The 20232-nt window shown below is 38.9% G+C and overlaps 1 protein-coding gene across 1 annotated transcript in view; it reads right to left on the reverse strand.

Annotated features, from left to right (window-relative positions):
• Nucleotides 1–3099: 3099 nt before the first annotated feature.
• TBX20 (T-box transcription factor 20) overlaps nucleotides 3100–20232 on the reverse strand; it is a 39577-nt gene continuing 22444 nt past the window's right edge. Inside the window, exons 7-8 of the mRNA XM_058807669.1 lie at nucleotides 13058–13167; nucleotides 3100–8774 (exon numbers count right to left, since the gene is read on the reverse strand). Of these exons, the coding sequence (XP_058663652.1) occupies nucleotides 8434–8774; nucleotides 13058–13167 (451 nt within the window). The 3' untranslated portion in view covers nucleotides 3100–8433. The remainder of the gene's footprint in view (nucleotides 8775–13057; nucleotides 13168–20232) is intronic.

Genomic DNA, 20232 nt, shown 5'->3' on the forward strand with positions numbered 1-20232 from the left:
CCTGTGAAGCACAGACTGCCAGTTTAAGCATCACAATTTACTCCACCTCTGCAAGAACTCAAAGAGAGGGTTGTTTCTGATGACACCAAATACCTAAATGATTTAATATCTATACTAAAATTATGTATGCATTGTCTCTAGAAGCTGACTGGAAGACAGTGCACACTAGAAGTAACGACAGCATGAACTTCACCAATTCCATATAATTCCTTTCACATCATTTAAGATGCCTTAAGACATGGACACAGGTAAAAAGCACAGAAATCATTCTAGTTTGAGGTGACAAAGTCTAGAATGATTTTTGTGCTTTTTACACATGTCTTAAGGTGTCTTAAATGATGTGAAAGGAATTAAATGGAATTGCTGACTTCTGAAATGGGTTTTTTGTATATACTTTGTTCCTTCTCTGGCTGTCTCAGAAGAGCTAACCAAAGTTAAACATCTAAATAGACAAGAGCCACAGCTGTTCAAGAACTGTTATCAACTCCACCTTTTGGGGGATTATTTGTTCCAAATGTCATCAATTACAGATTCAGCTGCAAGCATTTTCCCCTTTTTTAATTCACCTTACTCTTTGAGCTATGCTGCAGTTGTTGGTAATTTAAACAGGCAAAGAGCCCCCTGCATATCCGAGGGCAGCCATTCAGTTCACAACCATTTCTGCAACTATCCTTCCTCAAACACAGGAGAACACAAACCTTTGAAAGAGGTGCTCATGGACTTTGTGAAAACATGATTCAAACCCAGGAGATTCTCTAGGACACAACATCTTAAAACCACTTAGAATTACTGCATATATTCCTGGTAGGCTTCACAATGGAAATAAAAACAATTCAGTCAAGCAAGAGGCAAAAATTGTTGCTTGAGAATGGTTGCTTTATTTTAATTTATCAAATTAGTTATTCAATGCAGTTCCTGCATTGAATAGACCTATTAGAATAGACCTATTTCCCATCCTAAAAAGCCTTAAAAATACTGGATATTGATGTGTCTGACTGTTATATTATATTTTATATTAACAGTTAAAAATGCTACAGTGGTGATATATCTAATACTCTCTGCATTGGGAGAAATCATTACCTACTCTTCAAAAAAACCTCTCTGTCCAACTTTTCTGATAGGCATCCCCATAGATTTTTCTTGGTTCCTCTGGTTATTACTCTGGAGAACAAGGACCAGATTCTATACTGCCTGCAAAGGTCCCTAGAGCCTCACTGACCAACCAGGACATCAGTGGCTAACTTTAATAAAGATCTTGAACATTAGACCACTGTCAGTTTAATTTTTAGAGTTATTATTAGTGATTATTGTTAGCTTTTATATATTGAACTGTTGGCATATAATCTAAATAATTTATGTGTATTTGAAATGATCATGATTCAAAATATTGTTTATTGCTCTGTAGTTCAAGTATACCATTAAATCATGGTTTCATTGTTCTTCTGCACAGGAAGTTTAGAAAATAGCATTCTCCAAATAACTTGTTTTCTGCACTGCCTATCTCCAAGATAGATAATTTGGATATAAATCTGTTTTCTAATGTGATACAAGGCAGCCTACAGTCATCATGACTACTCATCAGTCTCTTCAAAGTAACCCTATGGGAGACAGTTCAGAACCTTCATTTTTGTTTAATCCCCCAGTTTCTCTTTGGAAAATAGCAAATAAAGGCTCCAATTATAAAGGTGTTTGTTGCACAGACAGCTTATTCCCAAAGGTCTTGATTCTGCAAAGCATGAGGAGTTTTGCTGTTGCAGAGCTTGAGCACTGATTTAATTTTACACAAGCAAGGCTGCTGATTTCATTGGCATAACCATGTCTTGAACCGGTGTGCAGCCAATAGTTCAGATTCAGGAGAGTGCCAGTGCATGTGCCTGGTGTTACTTGTAATCCAGAAAGCCCCCTTAGCCTGAGGTTAAGCAAAAGACTTTCACAGCATTGAATATCCATGAGAGAATGCAGCTGTTTTGCTACCAAGATGCCATAAAAATATAATGCAGAGACAAAAGGCATCATACAGAGTTACCAACTCAGCAATCCATCCTAATTTTCATACATTCCAAATGTTAATGAGATACATTAATGCCTGGTTTCAATTTAGCATAGTTCAAGGTAGATTGGAATTACCTGAGGCTGTTACCTCCTTGCTTACACTCGCAAACCAAGACGATGCTGCTGCTGCTACTGTTCCTTGGAACCTCACAGCTCCTCCATCCCACTGAGCCTCTTTGCAAACCAGGGATCTTGTGACCTAGCTGCAAAACTCCCAGCAGCTGATCTCAATTGGGGAACAAGATAAACTGTGGGTGCATAACAAAAAACTTTTCGAGCAACACGAGGATTTTGTCAGAAGCTGCTTTAAGGGAAGGCTCTTGTAGGAAGCTTGGAAGAACCTCAAGAGATCATTTGATTGTCCTAAGGCAAGATTAGTTTTAATCACATCCTTCTTGAGTAGTGCATGTTCAACCTGTTCTAAAAGACCTTGAATGATAGGTATTGCTCCTTATACTCTCTAGGTAATCCTGTACTCTGTGTCACTATCTTTCTTCTTTGAATACCTTAGATAGAGTCTCAGGTAACTCTGTTTGCTTTAATATATGCTATTATAATTGAAATGAAATCCTTTTAAATAAAAGGCCTGCTGCATTTATGTAGAGGAATTTGCTCCTCACTTCTTTATGTTCTTTACTTGTCCTGACTTAACAGAGCTAATTCCACTCTCTTCTTATACTGCCTTTCCTAGGTCTGTATTTACTATCTTGGGGACCCTGAGAACCCCATATTTCAGCCATTTATTTGAGTTCTGCTGGCAGACCCAGGAGTTTTTATGAATATGATTGCAAAGCATTTTGAAAAAGAAATCATTTGTGCAACTCCATTCAAGCTACAATTGTATTTAACTACAGTACAACTATCACTCCATATGAATCCAAGACTTAGACTACCTTTTGTAGATGAGCAGCCCTAACAAATTGTGTGTAATCTCAGAAACATCTGTGACTGGTTCCACTGCCCTCAGCAATTTGGTTAGAGGAAAAATAAAACAGAAAGATTTGGCTAAATAAGAATGATATATCAAAACACCCAATATTTTAATGAAAGAAACTGAATATCCACACATTTGCACTTCTGTACAGTTTTTGTGATATATATATAATTTTAAGCTGTTTACAAATAACATTTAATGCTTCAAATATTACATAATGTTGATATTATATTTCTAGCAGAAATAAATATATTGCACTTAAAAAGAAACTTTTCATTAGATGTTGCTTCATAGTTTATGTTCACAACTTTTTTTCCATAAAAAGATTTCCCTCTACCCCCACCCCATACACACAAACACACACTTCGGTACATGGTGAATGTGCTCACGCAATGCAATATAAACAACAAAGTCAACACAGCAAACAGAAGAACTGTGGTACATTCTGTTAAAGAGGCTACATCCAGTTTTTTTACCTTCCTTATTTTTAAACCAAATCTTTCCTCATGTTTCTGAAGGTACAATTAAAAAGAAAAAGAGTGTTTAAATGTTGCTAAAGGTAAAATACAGCAAACTGTATTTTTTGTCCTTAAACTATCATAAAAAGTTACTTCAGAGCTTATTTAATTCACTGCTTAGTTTTCTCTTAAAAAGATAAAATAAAGAAAAAGAAGTTGTCTGATCTGATAATCTAGAGATTATATGCAAGGACATTTGATTATAGAGTAATACATAAATCCTCTGGCCAGTAAGTAGGTGGTTAGTAAAGAAACCACATCTCCTGCAGCAGAAATGCTCTGTAAAGAATTGTGTGAATAAAATTTCACTAAAAACAAAATTAATTTTGCAGTGAGTGTCATCCCCCTGCAGATGATGAGTATATGCACTGTGGCCACAACTTCCTCAAGACAAAAAGCTGTAAGTGTTACACTGATCTCACTGTTGCTTTTACCCTTATCTAGGAGTAAATTACCACAATTTATATTGACTTACACTTTTGGAAATTATCCCAGGTTTTTGCAAAAATTTTCATTGGTATTTCTCTTTCTGTATAGTACACACATATGAAGAGGGTGTACTACATAATCAAGTTGCCAGCCCAAATACTTTTCAGTTAAAAAACGTTCCTTTTCAAGTGCCAATTAGTGTTTGCTGAATGTTGGAAATGGCAACACCTTACATGTGTACATGTTGATGCAGTGTCCCGGCCTCTATGGGTAAAACTGTCTGTGAGAAATTCTGCAATTGCATTCTGAAGGTTGTGGTACCAAGCACATCAGCTACCATACAACTTACCATCCCTGGACTCATGAAGAAGCATTTCCATTGGGAACTCTACCTTTAGCTACTTGGTCTATGCTTGTTATTCAATTTACACCCAGAAGAGTACAACTGAAACCCAGTGGCATTGATTTGCTGTCTTTAGACAGTGCTGTACAAAGCAATGCTGCAAACCAAAGAGGTAAGTTAAAAATGGGAGGGTTTATGTTTGGATTCTCAGGGCTCCAAAAGTAGAAGAAAAAAATATTCAGATAAATACATCCAAATCAGTTTTGTTAATATATGAGATGCTTTTGTTGGATTAAAGACTGGAGGGTGTTGACAATCTATGGATAAAATGGTAATACAGGAAAAACACAAAAATACTTGGAACACTTCCAAGTAAAATCTTATCATTCTCTTTGAAAAGCATATTCAGGCATGTTCTCTCCACTCTTCTTAAAAAAAGGAAAACAGCTCTTCCCCCCGCCCTGAAAAAAAACCCAAACAAAATCAAACAACATAAACCAGCTCAGTTTTTCTGAGCCAAGACAAAAGCTCATAAAGGTGAAGAGCACTTCTCATGGGATATAAAACGTGAATTGCATTTGGAGAATAATTTTAGATTATATTTGGCATTCCTAGCCCATCTACTAACAACAGATGTTCTGTCCTGAAAGTGATGCAATTTTGACAGCCATATAGCAAGTCCTTAAATAAATTACTGGGCTATTGTCAAAGTGGTGGAGTTTGTTTTTTTTTTTTCTTTTTAGCAAAAGTGATTTCACTCTTTAACCAATCAATTATAAATTCGCATTCATTTTCTTCCAGTTGTGAGGTCAGTGCTAAAGTTGGTTTGTACTTGAGTTTTAATCTTTCCTGTATTGTTTCTATATTGTTCCTGTCATTTAAGTCACTGTTCCTACTGCCAGACCTTATTTTTAGACGACAATGAGGAATGAAATCCTGTCCCCATTAGAGTCAATAAATTTCCATTTGACTTCAGTTGCCTGGAAATTTTATTCCTGGAATCACTCCCATGCTTCCCCAGGCCTACAGGAAGGTGAGGGGGACATGGAGCAGCAACTTTGTGAGGTGGCAAGACCTCTTCACTGGATGTCCTGTGGCCTCTGTGAACTTAATCCCTTTAGCCTCAAATCTCTGCAATAGGTTTTGTAGGTAAGACTGTGAGGGCAAAGAAGAGGAAGTGAGGAATGGACATTCCTCACTATGGACATACCTATGGACACATTCTCATTCCTAGGGAAATTGGTCACAAGCTACCTTCATTCCCTTGCTTGGGACCTGCCTATGATTCTGCATTAGTGGACAACCCAATGGGTTTCTGCTGCAAAGGAATTAAACCATCTGAGAGAAGCACAAGGAGGGATGAGCCCACTGAGAGAGACTTGGTTTGACTGGAAAAATCAAGCTGTGGATTTTGACAGATAATTCTGCATCATCTGTAATACAAAATTCATCAGAGAGAATTTGGAAGAGGTGTTGACTTTATCCTGTTTTTATATCAAGACAGCCTACTGCCATGTTATTTCAGATATGAATCACACTTCATTTGTAGTAGAAAGCCCTTTTATTTAATTTTTTTTTTGTAAATGAAGTTTTCAAAATCCAGTTTCATTCTCCAGAAAGAGCCTGGAGAATTTTCTCTGAGACAATATAAGGGGGATTTCTGCATCCAAATATTGGTGTTCTCAGAGCAGGGACTGGGACAGGGCTGAAAAGATTGTGCAGTTTGTTTCTGTGAATTTGGTTCATGAAGGAAGGTGATGTATGAGCAGACTTAATGTCACATGTCGACCATGCCTAAATCAGCCCACCTGTTTCAAACTTGTTTCTGGGGTCAAATAAAAGTTGCCCACTCACTTGACCCTTTCCAATGGAAGTATCAGCAGTAAAACTCCTGGCTTGAGTTCTGAACCTAATCGTATCCCCTGAACTCCAGATAAGTTAATGAAGCTGCAGAAGGAACCAGAGAAAAGAAACAGAATTTCCCCACAGGCTTTAGTGCACATCATCCTAGTGTGTTTGTACAACTCTACCAGAAAACTTTCTTCCAAACCTCTTCTGTAATTATTGTTTCTGTAGGGTCATGTTTACTTGAAGAATTACATTCTTGTAGGGTCAGAACCACCTAATTTCCTGAAAAATAGGGGGTTTATCTCAAAACCAGTTATAACTAGGCACAATCTTGCAACATGCACTTTTCCTGTAAATCTGGTAACCTACAGCAAATCTAATATTTGGGTACACCAAGACAAATTCAGTGTCTGATTCTGAGCCATTTAAATACTGCAGAGCTTGGCCTGTTACATTAATTTATGGAACTCCTTGTAGCAGGTCTGAATTGTAAATAAATTTTCATTTTTATTTACATACAGAGCACAGGAGTTGCAAATTGGCCCAGGTTAGTTTTCATCAGCAGGTCCAACGGTGATTAATGGGGAATTAGGGTGATATTGCAGATAACTTGGTTGAAAAGGTGGTTGAAATGGCCAGCTTGAGAAGATTTTTAATTCAGCTACTAGAAAATACATAATGGTGGTCTTTTTCTGTGGGATGCATATGCCTTGCCTTGCACTTTTCAGAGATGAGAGTAGGTGACTCAGTGTACTGCACTCCGCTTTTTACCATGTAACACCAATGCAGAATGGTGAAAAGCAGAGGACAATAAATCTCTTTTGCGTTCCAGCTCTACAGAGATCTGTAATATATGAAATTATATATGCTAGTTCTCATTTGTCAGTAGATGCATTATCATCTACAGCTTGGATGCAACTCACACAGAAACTCTGTGTCAACTTATTATTTACAGTTGGAATCCCAGCTCATGCCACATAGAAAACCAACATCACACTATTATTCTTTCCAGTAGTGCAAAAGATTCCTGCTAGCTCTCTGCAGACAAGGTCATTATTTTCTTATGCCTCTATAGCTCCTCCATGGCATCAGACACAACATACTAGAAAAAGGGGACAGTACTTTGAACGAGAGCCCCAAATACTAACTGAAAAAAAGTCAGGCATGAATTTAAAAACACTTTCATGTGAAGCTCTGTACTGATATTTTCCCAAGGTAACTCCACCATTCTAGTGGGACATGAAAAAACTGGTAGTTCAACCCTCATTTTCCTGGCCAAGGTGATGCCTTGTATAATAAAAGCCATGACCAAACCCAACAAAATCAGAACAAGTGGAAAGATACTCCAATGCCACTCATACCAGTCCATTAATTATAGTTTGATCCACAGAGTCTATAGACTGATCTAGCCTGAAGGTGGGTTAACTTGGTACACATGTGCAGCTGGAAACAGGTCTTCAGTGGCACACACAGCAGTAAACAAGCACTGCTTTAAAATAGGAAATCTTGGGTTTCTAAGTTTAAGTAACAGATTTTTCCAAATCAAAATTTTTCTTCATTGTATCTTAACTGACAGTTAAATTGTTCCTCCTCAGATATTGGACAAACTTCCTTTTAGACTGAATGACAGAATACCTTGTTACTACTACAGTCCTGTAACACAGTTCTTGTTTTGGAACCAATAAGTGTTTTGTGAAAGAAACACAGAAAGAAAGAAAGACTTGTTAATAACATTCTCTTTGTGATTATATTAGCAATAAGAAATACTGGTTTTGGTGAATATATGCCAGTCTTAAAAAGGACAGTGGTCTTCTCCACTTTATCCTGTTTTCAGCAAATGTATGCTGAGATAGCCTAAAACATGCTCAAAGTTATAGCAATACATTTTTCTGTTTAGATGCTCGTCAGTCACAAGAAGAGATGAAGATGAGTAAGAGTATTGCCTTTTTTAGAATTCACCTAGCATATGGAAAAAGACCTATAGACAATTAGTTTGTACACTGCTGCTTAAAGATAATCTCTTTCCACTAGGTATAATGCACCTTTGTAACAAGCTGCACGCGACCAAAGATCCTGGGGACTTTGGGATCCATTTTGGCTGTGTTACACATAGATCTGTCAGCAGCTCCAAGCTGCGTGCTCTCTTCTTGTGATCCCTCAAGAGAGGAATCTGTATCCACGATGCATTTTCTTAGCTGGTTTGTCATGAGTTCAGCGCTCCTGCCACAGGCCTTTCAGGAAGGTCCCTTGTATTTTGTCATAGCAAACTTGCACATTTAAAATCTCGTGTTCCTCTTGCCGCATGTCACTCATACAAACGGCGTCATCACTGCGGAGGAGTGACGCAGTCCTTGGATAGCTGCATAAGGACCCTGCTGAAAATAATGGTGGTACCTTGGCATGTGGAAGGATGGGAAAGTGGGGCCGCTGCCTTGCATGGAGCTGGCTATAGCAGAGGGTGTAAGAGGCATTCCCAGGCGGCTGTACGGAGGCAGAGATCCTTGGATCGGGTGAGGAATGGGTGTAGCTATGGAGGCAGTGCTGGTACCCAGGGCACTCAAAGACTGTGGATGCTGAAATCCTGGGAAACTGGTTGAAGAGGAAACCCAGGAACTGAGGGACAGGTTATCAGATGTTGTAAAGGCTGACCCTGCAAGCAAAGAGAAAGAATACCTAACATTGGCACACGAAGCTGGTAAAGTAGGGAAAAGGGAGAAAATTAGTCCTTCACAGCAAGACTGGTTTCAATGACCAGTTATCATTGGAAATACTTCCTACATACTTCAGTCTTTAAAATATTATTTGCTGGTTGCTGTCTTAGACAAATTTCCATTTTCAGAAGCTGGTTGCAGTGGTTTCAACAGTAAAATCAGCTTTGCGCATTGGACATTTTAGATATTAAACACTGAAGCACCTTGTAATACGGCCTCTAAACACTGAAATATCTCCTCTCACAGGGAAGTTCACTGTATTACATCCCTGTTTGGAAGACATACTTGTAGATTTTTACATCAGATCCTTAGTAGAACTGTTGTTTTGTTTTTTCCCAAAATTTCAGTGTGGGGAAAATGCAGAAAAATGCAATTTGCTCTACAAGTTTTCCCTTTTTTTTAATCTTGTCAACATTACATCTTTCCATACAACATGATTCTTTCCATAATATAGAGAAAAAAATCCAAAAAACATAAATGTCAAAGTATTTGTTGTTTTTCCATCTCTAATAAACAACACCAGTGCTAATTCATAGTAAGAGGTGCAGAACTTGCTCTGAAGGTGATTATCTACTTTAGATCAAATGAAAGTGTTCTGTTTGTCATTTTGTTTTGGGTTTGTTTAATTTGAAAAGTTTCAAAACCTATTTCCACAAATCTTCCAACTCTTTAAAATACTTTCTGTTTCCTGAAGATTGAAGAATCATTAAAAAAAAAGAAAAGTTATTTCTTAAAATTAGAACTAATTACTTGTGTTGACAGTAAAATTTTGGGGAAACAATAACCCGTTTGGATAATTACACATGGTCATTTTCAAATAATCTGATGACTGTATTGTCCTTCATATCTGTAGTTCCTATATGCATCTGGTCATCATCATATGTCTGATTTCTAGAAATGGGAACTACAACAAAATGCTACAAATAAACTCATTGTATTCCTCTTTAAACTATAACTTACCTCTTGTCTCTTATGTATTTTCTTACTTGACCAGCTTTCTTACTTTAGAAAATAAATTTCTTGGAAAGACTGTTTGATGAAATATAATTTCAATTCAGTATTGCAAAATATTCAGAGACAACAAATTTTGTAACAGGTGCTAATTTCATAAATCTAATTCAAGAAGGGAGGTTCATCCGGACTGTAGAATGAAAACATATGAAGATGTCTATCCATCAAGGAAAACTTACTGGAATTAAGTAAAGTAACCAATCATAGCCACATACTCAAACCAAACTATAAGCAAAAAAAAACCACCCCAGAAATAAAAAGTGTATATTCTTGGGGCTTTTAAAAAAACTCATAAATCTCTTGTGGGATATATTGTCAAGCCATGAATTATTTTTCCTCTGCTTAATGAAACAAGTAAAACAGCCCAGTAACAGGAAAAATAAATTGTGCCAATTTAGCAGTGGAGATAAACTTGAACCAAATCCTGGTCCTACCTCTGAACCAAATCCCAGCTGCCGGGAAATTAGGATCCAGAGCCAAACTCTAAGTATGACACATTACTCACGGACCACAGCAAAACCCTTGTCAAATAAGAGGGTATCTGAGCATTGCTGCACTACAGGGAAAGCAGGGTGCAAATCTGGATTTGCCCAGAAGGTTTTCATTTGGCTCTCTTTCCAGGTGGCTACTATGAATCCTGTGGATGTCTGTGCATGTAGGCACAGAGAAATTATGCATTAAAGAGTTTCCATTGAATTTATATATTTCCTATTTGTTACTTCCTTTGGAATTAGACATCTTGTACTGTAGGTTAGCTGCTTCCATCTTTGGATGGCTGAAATTTGCTGAGCAGAAAATGCTCTGGGAGGGTGCCTAGGTAATTACCAAGGCTATCACTGATATTTATTTCTTTGTTTTATGCAGAATAAGGTATGTGATTCTTTCTTATGAATGACTGTGAAATGATTGTAGGGCTGGAACATTTCTTCTATAAGGAAAGGCTTATAGAATTGGGCTTGTGGAGTCTTGAGAAGAGCAGACTTTTGGGACACCTACTTGCAGCCTGTCAGTGCTTAAAGCAGGCCTATGAGAAAGCTGGGAACAAATTTTTTACCATCATCTGTCACAAGAAAGGGCTTTAAACTAAAGGTGGATAGATTTAGACTAGATATAGGAATTAAATTTTTTACTGTGAGGGTGGTGAAACATCGGTTGGTGAAACACAGGCTGCCCAGAGAGGGGCCGGATGTCCCACCCCAGTAAATATGAGAGGTCAAGTTGGATGGGGCTCGAAGCACCCTGATCTAGTTGAAGTCCCTACTCACTGAAGGGAGTTTGCACTACATGACCTTTATCAGTCCCTTCCAACAGTAACTATCCAATGATTTTCATGAGGAACTTCCTCAAGTATCCTTTCCTGTTCCAGCTGATTTGGTCTCTAATTTCAGCTTAGTACTCCACATACCACTTTTTCCACCACCAAGAGAATTAGTACTTCTGAGACAATCAAGGTCTCAAAGAGCTTATAACACACACCACCCAGCAATGCATATGTATTTGGCTCTCAACTCTCATTTTTGTGGGGAAACACCCATCAGTTTTTCATGCAAGGTAATTTTAAAATTCATTGGCAGAAATTAAAATATCTATGGAATTTCAGTGAGAACATTGTTTCTCTCCTTGTATCTTGGAGGAGTTTTCCTATTTAAGGACACTAGACCTAAAGAGAGAGCAAAGGCAGTACCAGTTAGTCATGTGTAAGAGAAGTATGATTTACCTTCTGTGCATGTCTCTGGTTGCCCAGAACACTCACTTCCCATGTAGCATATGGCTCCCAGATTAGAAAAAAGTTCTTTGCCATGATTCACAATTTTCCTCACTTACTCATTTGCCATATTGCAAGCAAATGCAGAACTGTACCCTTTTATTACACAGAAAATTAATTGTCATAAAGTAGTATATCCCCCATGACACCTTTCTAAGGACCCTCTTCTGAAGAGGTTTAACAGCCAGCTCTCATACTGAGGTTCACCTGGTTCATTTTGTCACTCCCAAGGGAGGACATCATAGTAGGGAGAAATTTAATTCTTGAAGAGAAGGTGCTTTGCTCTGAGCACTTTCAGCAAAATTTAATACTGTCTTCAACAATAGCTGGCCTGGGATCTAGGCTGACAAGAAGCAAGGTAATTCCCCAGAACTGTGTGAAAGGATGGCATCATAGCAGGTGAACTTGCTTGAGAAACTTCATAATCTAAGGACCTGTACTTGGAATGGATGTGTAAAAACAAGCCTACCTAATCACATTTTGCTGAAGAGCAACTCATGGTTAAAAATAAGTGTGTTTTCCCTGCACAAGTCCAAAGAGCTCATGACCAGAAAGAATGCTGTTATCTTAGCAGCACTGTATGAAGTTAGAGGACAAGACAAGGGCACTGCCAGTCGGAAGACAGATAGAACTGCTTTACCTCAAGTGGCTGTGGCATATCAGGCAGGTCACAAAGTCAACGTGCAAACTATAATGCAAGACAAGTTTTTGCCAGTCAGCAATCCTACAGGAAGGGTTTGAGATCTATTTCCAGTGGTTAATTGTGACAGATGCAATTTCTCCAGTAAGCATCCCTGCAAAGATCAAGTCTGTCTTGTTACTACTTTTGCTACTGCTAATGCAGACAAATTGTTTGATAAAGCATTTGGGGCTAATTGCTTCAGCAGGAACAGCACCTTTAAGAGACTAACAGATAACAATTAAACATCAATTTTTTTGGGAGCTACCAAATTTTCTTCCTGAGGAAGCAAAGCAGGTTAACCGCAAGTGGGTTGAAGATTGTCAGAACTAAGTCCTCTGTTCACAGAAGGCTGGAGGGGCAGCAAGTGCCACATCTACATGGTGCTTTAAAAGTGGTGTGGAGCCCAGCTAGTAAGTCCTGCCAAGAGATGGAGAGTGTTAACTTGTTCTCAGCAATGAAGTTGTTCTCAGTAATGAAGTTTTCTGGTTTGCAGATATCTTGAAGAGGAAGCAGAACTAATTTTCTCCTGACGGCAAAGATTATATGGTCATGTCTAGAATTGCCTCCTGAACTGAACCACCCACACCACTGCTGTGGGCATATCAGATGTCCCAAAGAGCCAAAAGGTAGCAAGTATTCTTCTTCATTATACGACTTCATGGCAGAGAGACACACCAGAGAAATGCCACAGTACTGCCCGTGGTCCTGCTTTTCTCCAGCATAACTGAGTCACCACAGTTTGCATCATGAGCATGTTTTCCTACCTCTGCTTTGTGTTGCCTGGCTGTCATCTCCAAGATCATCCTCTCCTCCATAGGTCCGAATGGGGGATCGAGCATAGGAATGCTTTTGGATAAGGCTCTCCACACTTTCCCTGTAAAAGGAAACAATCGAATGTATCAATACCATCCTAAACAGCATCCTATTTTGTTCAGGTAAATACAGTGTCTTTTCCTGTCCAGATCACAGCTTTTTTGGCTCTCCAAAGTTACTTAACAAAAGATTTATCTCATAGCATGACATTGGAAATGCCAGATTTGGCCTGCATTTTTTAATATTGTGGATCACAACTTGCCAGCTTCTTCAGCAGAGTGAACTTCCTACTGTGCTTCCTGGATGTGGTCTCAGACAGTGAATATCAGACCAGCGCTCTTCATAAATTTGAAAATGCAAACTCTGCAGTTATTTGTGCTGAGTGATGAGCCTGGGTTCAAAGAGACACCTGTGGTCCAGCTCCTTTCAAACAAGCTTTTGCGTTGCACATGACCACCTCAATTGCTGCTTTCCCCTTTTTCTGAAAGTAGGGGCAAAGATAGGTGTGTCCAGAGAGAACTCAGCTCTGACTATGCTCTCTCAGCATCACAGTGGAGGGCAGTTTGTAGCAGGAAGTCTGCAGATACTACTGATCTCGTGCCACGTCTATTCTGGGAGGTTAGACGTGTCTGCCAGGCCCCTGCCTTGCTGGTAGCACAAATCACTGAAGTCACCCAAACCATTTTTAAATAGAAGGAAGGCATATCTGCACGATAAGCCTTAGTAGTTTGTAAGGAAGAACCAACCTTACACATTCCAAGCGCATTTCCATGTAAGTAGGTGGCATTATACCAAAGATGAAAATGGCCTAGGCACATTTCCTAAATGGCTTTGACCTTCTGTTCCTGTTTAAGAAATCTAAGCAGCAATAGTTGTTTAAATCTGCTACTTGATGAATGTTTTGTCTGAATTTACCATTCGTCCATTCATACTTGCTAATGCCCTTTGCTTAGAGAGTGCTCCTGTTCCAGAAATTCCAAGGAAAAATATTTTTCAAGTAACATGATAAATCACAGTGGCACATGTTTTCCTTTCCTACAGAAAGTCCATTATGGTCATTTTGTCCTTGGTCTATCGCTGCCATCATTACTTATGCTAGTCTCCTCAGAAAAAAATAAATAAAAAGAGGATCTTATCAAAGTGATTTACTTGTGTCAGGATTGGAAGTGGACTGAAAGCAATGGCAGTTCCTACATAGAGGATGATATAATTGGATTACTGCCTTTTAAGTGATTGAAAACAGTAGGCATATCAGGGCTATCTTGAAGAAGATTTTCCAAAGAAAAAGACAGATGGCATTGTTTACATTATGTGCTGAATGCCTCTTGAAACATTGGACTTTCTTCTGAAGCAGAATGTGAAATGCATAGAATTTTACTTGACCAAAAGAGCTATTTCATATGAGTACAGCAGAACAGAATAACAAATTAAACTGGTGTTGTCCGAGTGATTTAGATACTGGTATATAAACATATCATAATCTAGGAATTACTAGTCTATCAAGGTTTGAAAAATAAATTTAATACAGGTGATTGTCTGTATTGTCTCTATTGGCTCTATTTCTAGTAAGGGTCTGCTTATAACAGCAGATATTACAGCACGTAATAATATCCTGATGCAACAGAAACAATGCAGGCTGTAGTTTTAGCACAGTGGGCCAATTTCACCTCTAAAACATTGGATCTAATGGCAGCTTGGGGATAAACTCACCCCAATAAATTTACATTTGAATTACCTACAGGGATTTAAAGCTAAATCAAATGCCCACAATTATTGCAGACTAAATTCTTTCCAGATGGGTTTGTATGCTAGACAGAGAACTCTATTATTCTATATGGTTGTCTTCTTTTAAAGGAAAAAGAGAGATGACTTCTTAGTGAACCCTGAATCTGCAAAGTTTGAAACCAGGGAACTGTGTGGTAGGTTTATTTATTTATTTTATGATGTAGCATTGCAGATAGTATGCAAAAGGTTTTGGAAGATTAATCTCATTCATCGGCACAAGAGGCAAAGGTTTTTATGGCAGAGGGAATGTGGAAACTTGGATCAGGGAAAGCAAATAATCTCACAGAAACAGTTCCTCTTGTGCAGCTGAGATTCAATATTCAAAACTGTATGAGCTTATCTTGACGAACCATGTGTGTTGTTTATGCTATAAGCACAAAACACCTACTGAATTTTCATTTTAGAGGTTGAGGCTGTGACTCTCATCGTGAGTGCAAAGCATTGAGATTCATACCAGAATTTAAGCACCTGCCCCCACAGTCTCCAGGTGGCTCCTCTTCTTTCCACATACAACACATACTGCATATAAACCTCCAAACAGACTTACAAAATGCAAAAGGCTGAGTGCCACCTAAGTGTGCAAAAGGAAACAGGAGAAAAAAAAGAAGTGGTGTATTTTCTCCACTCAAAAGGCATATCTCTGAGTTATACTCCAAGCACTGTTTCTTCTGCTTAGGAAAACAAGAGCAGAAGTCTTTCCTTCCCCTTATGTTTCAAAGGAAAAGGGTGTGGTGCCCTCTGCACCATGCTGCAATATTCCATCCTCAGAGAGCACCACTTGGAGTCTGGATGGAGAAAGCAGCAGTTGCAATTCATTTCACCTATAAAAATATTTGGATTTTCCCACATAGGTTGGAAAGAGGAGACTAACCTACTCCACCCTTTAAAGGCAGAGGTGCCTCAGGACTTTACTCCAGCACAGATACGTAGGAGGAAGCAAAACTTTAACAAGACTTAAGTGCCTGTGAAATCCAGTTCAAAATGCAGGAGCAAAGCTGGCAATCTGGAACACAGATTCCTTCTTATATCCTTGTTTCCACTAGGTACAAAAGGGACTTAAATCTCAAAATCTTTCTGAAAATTGTCCTTATGGAAGTATGAACCCTTTAGGTTATCCCAAATATGGTGCTCTGGAGAGTGGATTAATAAAATACATTTTTTTCAAATCACAAAATATTACACTAACACTACTAAAAGGGAAATACATTATTACCTCTGGCTTTTTAGTTTTGTATGCAACATCAGATATTTCAATGTGGTTCCAAGGATTTATGGAAATAATTTTATAAATTACTGAATCATAAATTAATATTTGCTACTTTATGATTCTATGCTTAATTTCAAAAAATAGCAAGTGAAGAATATGGTGGAGGGTTTTTTAAAGCTGTCTTTGCTAATTTTTCAGCATTGTTCCACAGTAAACATGTTGTCTGAAGAACAAAGTGACTTCCAGTAACTCAATACTCAACTTCTGTCCTGTTTCTTTGTTTGAGATCAGAGACTTGTTATCTAATAGTGGGACCTAACAATTTTTACCTTTTAATGTGTCTAAGAACTCCACAGTTTCTTCTATGAGCAAGAAATTAGCATTAAACCTTGTTTTGAGAGAGATCACAACCTGCCAATTGAATAAAGATGTCTTCTTTCTGTCAAATGTTTTTGTGTGGTCTACCAGCAAATTCAGTCTTCATGCTGTTCTTCAACTCACAGATATCTTGGAAATACCCAGAGGAGGGAAAAGCATGCACATGCACACAATATATTACTATGATTAAGTTGTGAAATGTGTGCAACTGGATAGTAGTAGGAGATGACAGGCTGGAGAAGAGCAAGTTAGGGACTGGAGCTGCTTGAGGAAAAGGATCCATGTGCCAAATGGAAAGCAGAAAACTAAGCTCATATTGGCAAGCATGCCCACAGAGATGATGCAAGGAAGGATAAATGTGAAGAGGGACAATAGGAAAAGGAGCTCAGACTGATCCAAATAATCTGCATTCCAACAGAAGCACACTTTGAGCCCAGCCCTGTCAATAAACCTTATTATGAATGAAGCACTTGTCTCCTTTGTCCAAGAAATAAAACAGCAAAATTTGAACCTGAAATCAAAGCACATGGAAGTCTGAAAGAATTCGTCAGTTGGAAAGGGTTTAGGGTGCACAGGGAACATTTTGCTAATCTGCAGGTTCTAACCTCTTGAATAAACTTTTCACTCTTGCCTCTGCTGGCAACTGATTCTGAAACGAAACTTCTGGTTAGGGAAGCTTTATGTCATAAAGTTCCAAGCTGAGTCTTTGGCCTTGTTCAGCTAACAGTGCCCTCTATGTACAGAGTAGCCTCAAAGGACCAAAAGATGGGAAAATCTGGATGCTACTCACAAATGATTCACTAACACTTTACAGACCAAACCCAAGATTTGCCATGGATTTGAGCTAGGAGAGGGCAGAGAACAGAGTTGGCTTGGTAAGGAGCTGAGGCTCTGTGTGAGGGTGCTCACTTTCTTTTGCTGTCAACCCAGATTATAGAAATTCTCTCAGGAGATGATAAAGTCTCAGATTACCCTGAGCAGGATCTTTAATCAAGATGAAAGAACAGGGCTTTGTTGGAGGTGGGAGCAGGCATCTCTGATGTAATTTTTTTCTGCTCCTTTTGCTGTTACTCTACTTCAGCTGTGCATGCACAGCAGCCTGGTGATCACCACGACCCTGATTCTGAATTTGGCAGAAAGGAGATGGAGGTGGGAAGCCTACCTTCTCCCTTTGGGACAAAAATATTTAAGACAATATATTAGGTGTCAAGAAAGCTGATTCAGAAGTAGCTTGCTGGAACCAGGACATGCAGTATCTATCTCAGATCTATACCATGGCTACAAAAAGGGTGAAGTTTGACATAAGGGGCAGCCATCCCTTCCAGTGGGAGCCAGGATCAAGCTTCTTTGAAGACAACATGCTAAAGTCAAACTGTGGTGAGAAAGAGCAAGTGGCTGAGTCAGGCACTCTGAATTTATGTCTTCTGCACACCCTGCTGTTTCAGGAATGGCTACAAGAGGTAAAAAATCCAGAGCAGAGCTGAGAAGCCTCTTATTATTAACTTCTTTTTTTTTACCCCTTGCTATCCAAGGGCTAGGTATGCAGAAGGGTAAGGATATTCCCAGAATCTGCTCCCTGTTCCTGGTGTCATGGGGTTTGCTTTTTTCTACTTTTTTTTTCTTGTTCTTTGAAAAGAAAGGCAATGTAAATTAAAAAAAAAATTAAAAATAAGGAAAATAATAAAGTAGTAACACTGACAATCATGTTTTGCTTGACCATTCCAACAAAAAGAAAAATACAGAACAGAACAGGATATAAAGTGTATGAATTATCAGTTTGCAGCCTGAATGACTTCTTTAGTTCTGCATTTCAAAGGTTTCCTTTTTTTTGTAGCTGCCAGTTAGTATGTTTGGAAGAAAGCCCAGATAACAGAAGATGTCAGAAGTGAGGTGAGGTGAAGACAGATGGAATAAATGGGCTGAGAAGGCACAAAAATAAACTTGTCGGAAGTCACACTGTAATAGGACTTTTTTTAAGGGAAAAGATGACTAATTTGTCCAAGACACAAGTGCTAAAAACAAGTCTCTAAAAAAAAAAAAAAAAAAGAAACTAACAAAATAACCCAACCAATGAATAGAACTCCCCCCAAAAAACCAACAAAAACCACTTACCTCCCAAAAAACCAAAACAACATAGCAGGAAGAGCAAATAGATTTTTGTAACAGCAGCTACAAGTGAACAATTTATGCTGTCAGAACCACTGTTCAGATATCACTCAGCCTTTATGTCCCTCTGGCTTTTATTTGCAACTTTACATATACATGAACATACAGACATATAAGTTTCTACATATACTTGCTCCTACTGGTAGATGGAGGCTGACCACAGGAACATAGTTCAGGTGTGGATGGTCCATGGTATGGACCAAATGCTTGAGCAGAACAAAGTAGTTCTGTTCCAGTGCTTTGGTCAGAACTGAGCCAACCCGGGACAAAACAAAGCCTACAGGCTACAGTAGCTCATGTGACCTGGCCCAAAAACTCATCCAGAGCTGCAAAATACTTTCACACAGAGTCAAAACTGCTAGGCAAGTGTTGGATGAATGCATTACTGCAAGAATTCATACAAGAAAGAAGGGAAATGAGTCTTAAATTAGGAAAAATCTAGGGTTTGATGACTGTAGGAGAACAAGTGTACCTCCACAATGATGTTTACTGTCACCCTCTCAGTAAAAATCCAGCACTTGTAGATGAGCTGTAATTTTGCATGGGTGTGACAAAGCCTAGCTGATGCCATGGCATGGGAAAAGTAATGACATTTATGAAGAAGGGGCATGAAGTTATCAATACACTCACACCACTTCTGTCAATAGCAAATAAAAATGACAAAACTATCTTACATAGCCAGCCCCGTGGAGCTCCACTTCACCCAGTGGAGCAACCATTTCTTTCTGACTGTAACCAGAAAATTATGAGAGGTGAGTACAGAGAAGTCCTATGAAATTGTAGGGGGAAGTCCCTGGAAAAATTTCTCTGGGGTGGAAACCATAGATCTGATTTGACATCATCCCCACCTGTCATGCCCACACTACATCTGCAAGAGGTGAGGGGAAATAACTAGAATAATATTTTTATACCATTTTGCACAAGTAAGAAGATAGATAACAGAAAACCTAAGTGGAAAATGAGCCAGAGTGTGAGTGCTTAAAAACTTGGCAACTAAAGAGGATTTAAGTGGCACAGGGGGGCTTTCTGCTGTTGCCTGGCTAACAACAAGCAGAGTCAGATGAACTAGATTTGAAAGGAATAATTCAGGTGTTTAAACATAGGCAGGTAGTGTTTTCAAGATTTGCTAAGGCATCCAAGCCACCTGCAGTGTTCTGGAAGGGATGATGCAGAAAATAGAGACAATCCACCCCCACATCTGAGCAGCAGCTGAAGGCTGGAGTAACCTCAGCAACATCTGGAATACTGGCACTAGATACCAGGTGTTTATGCCAGAGTCCTTGGCATTTCTCCCTAAATTCAGGACTTCTTTTCTTGTCTGAACCTAAACATCAGAGATGATATCTCATGGCTGGTTGCTGACATTCACAGACTGACAGCTGGCTGAGAATAAAGGATCAGCTGGCAGTTTGACTTATTGGAGAACTGTGACAAAGCCCTACTTAACCATGGGTGTGGGGGTAGGCCATACAGCCTCTGTGTGTTTCTGGCTGTTGGTAGGAGGCTTCAAAGAGTCTGGGAAGATCTTCCAGACCAGCAACAGGAATGGGGAAGAGGGCAGCTCAGTGGGGTGAGCAGGGAAGGGCTGGG

This window comes from Ammospiza caudacuta, chromosome 1 (genome assembly GCF_027887145.1).
Source record: "Ammospiza caudacuta isolate bAmmCau1 chromosome 1, bAmmCau1.pri, whole genome shotgun sequence".
NCBI classification, from domain to species: Eukaryota; Metazoa; Chordata; class Aves; order Passeriformes; family Passerellidae; genus Ammospiza; species Ammospiza caudacuta.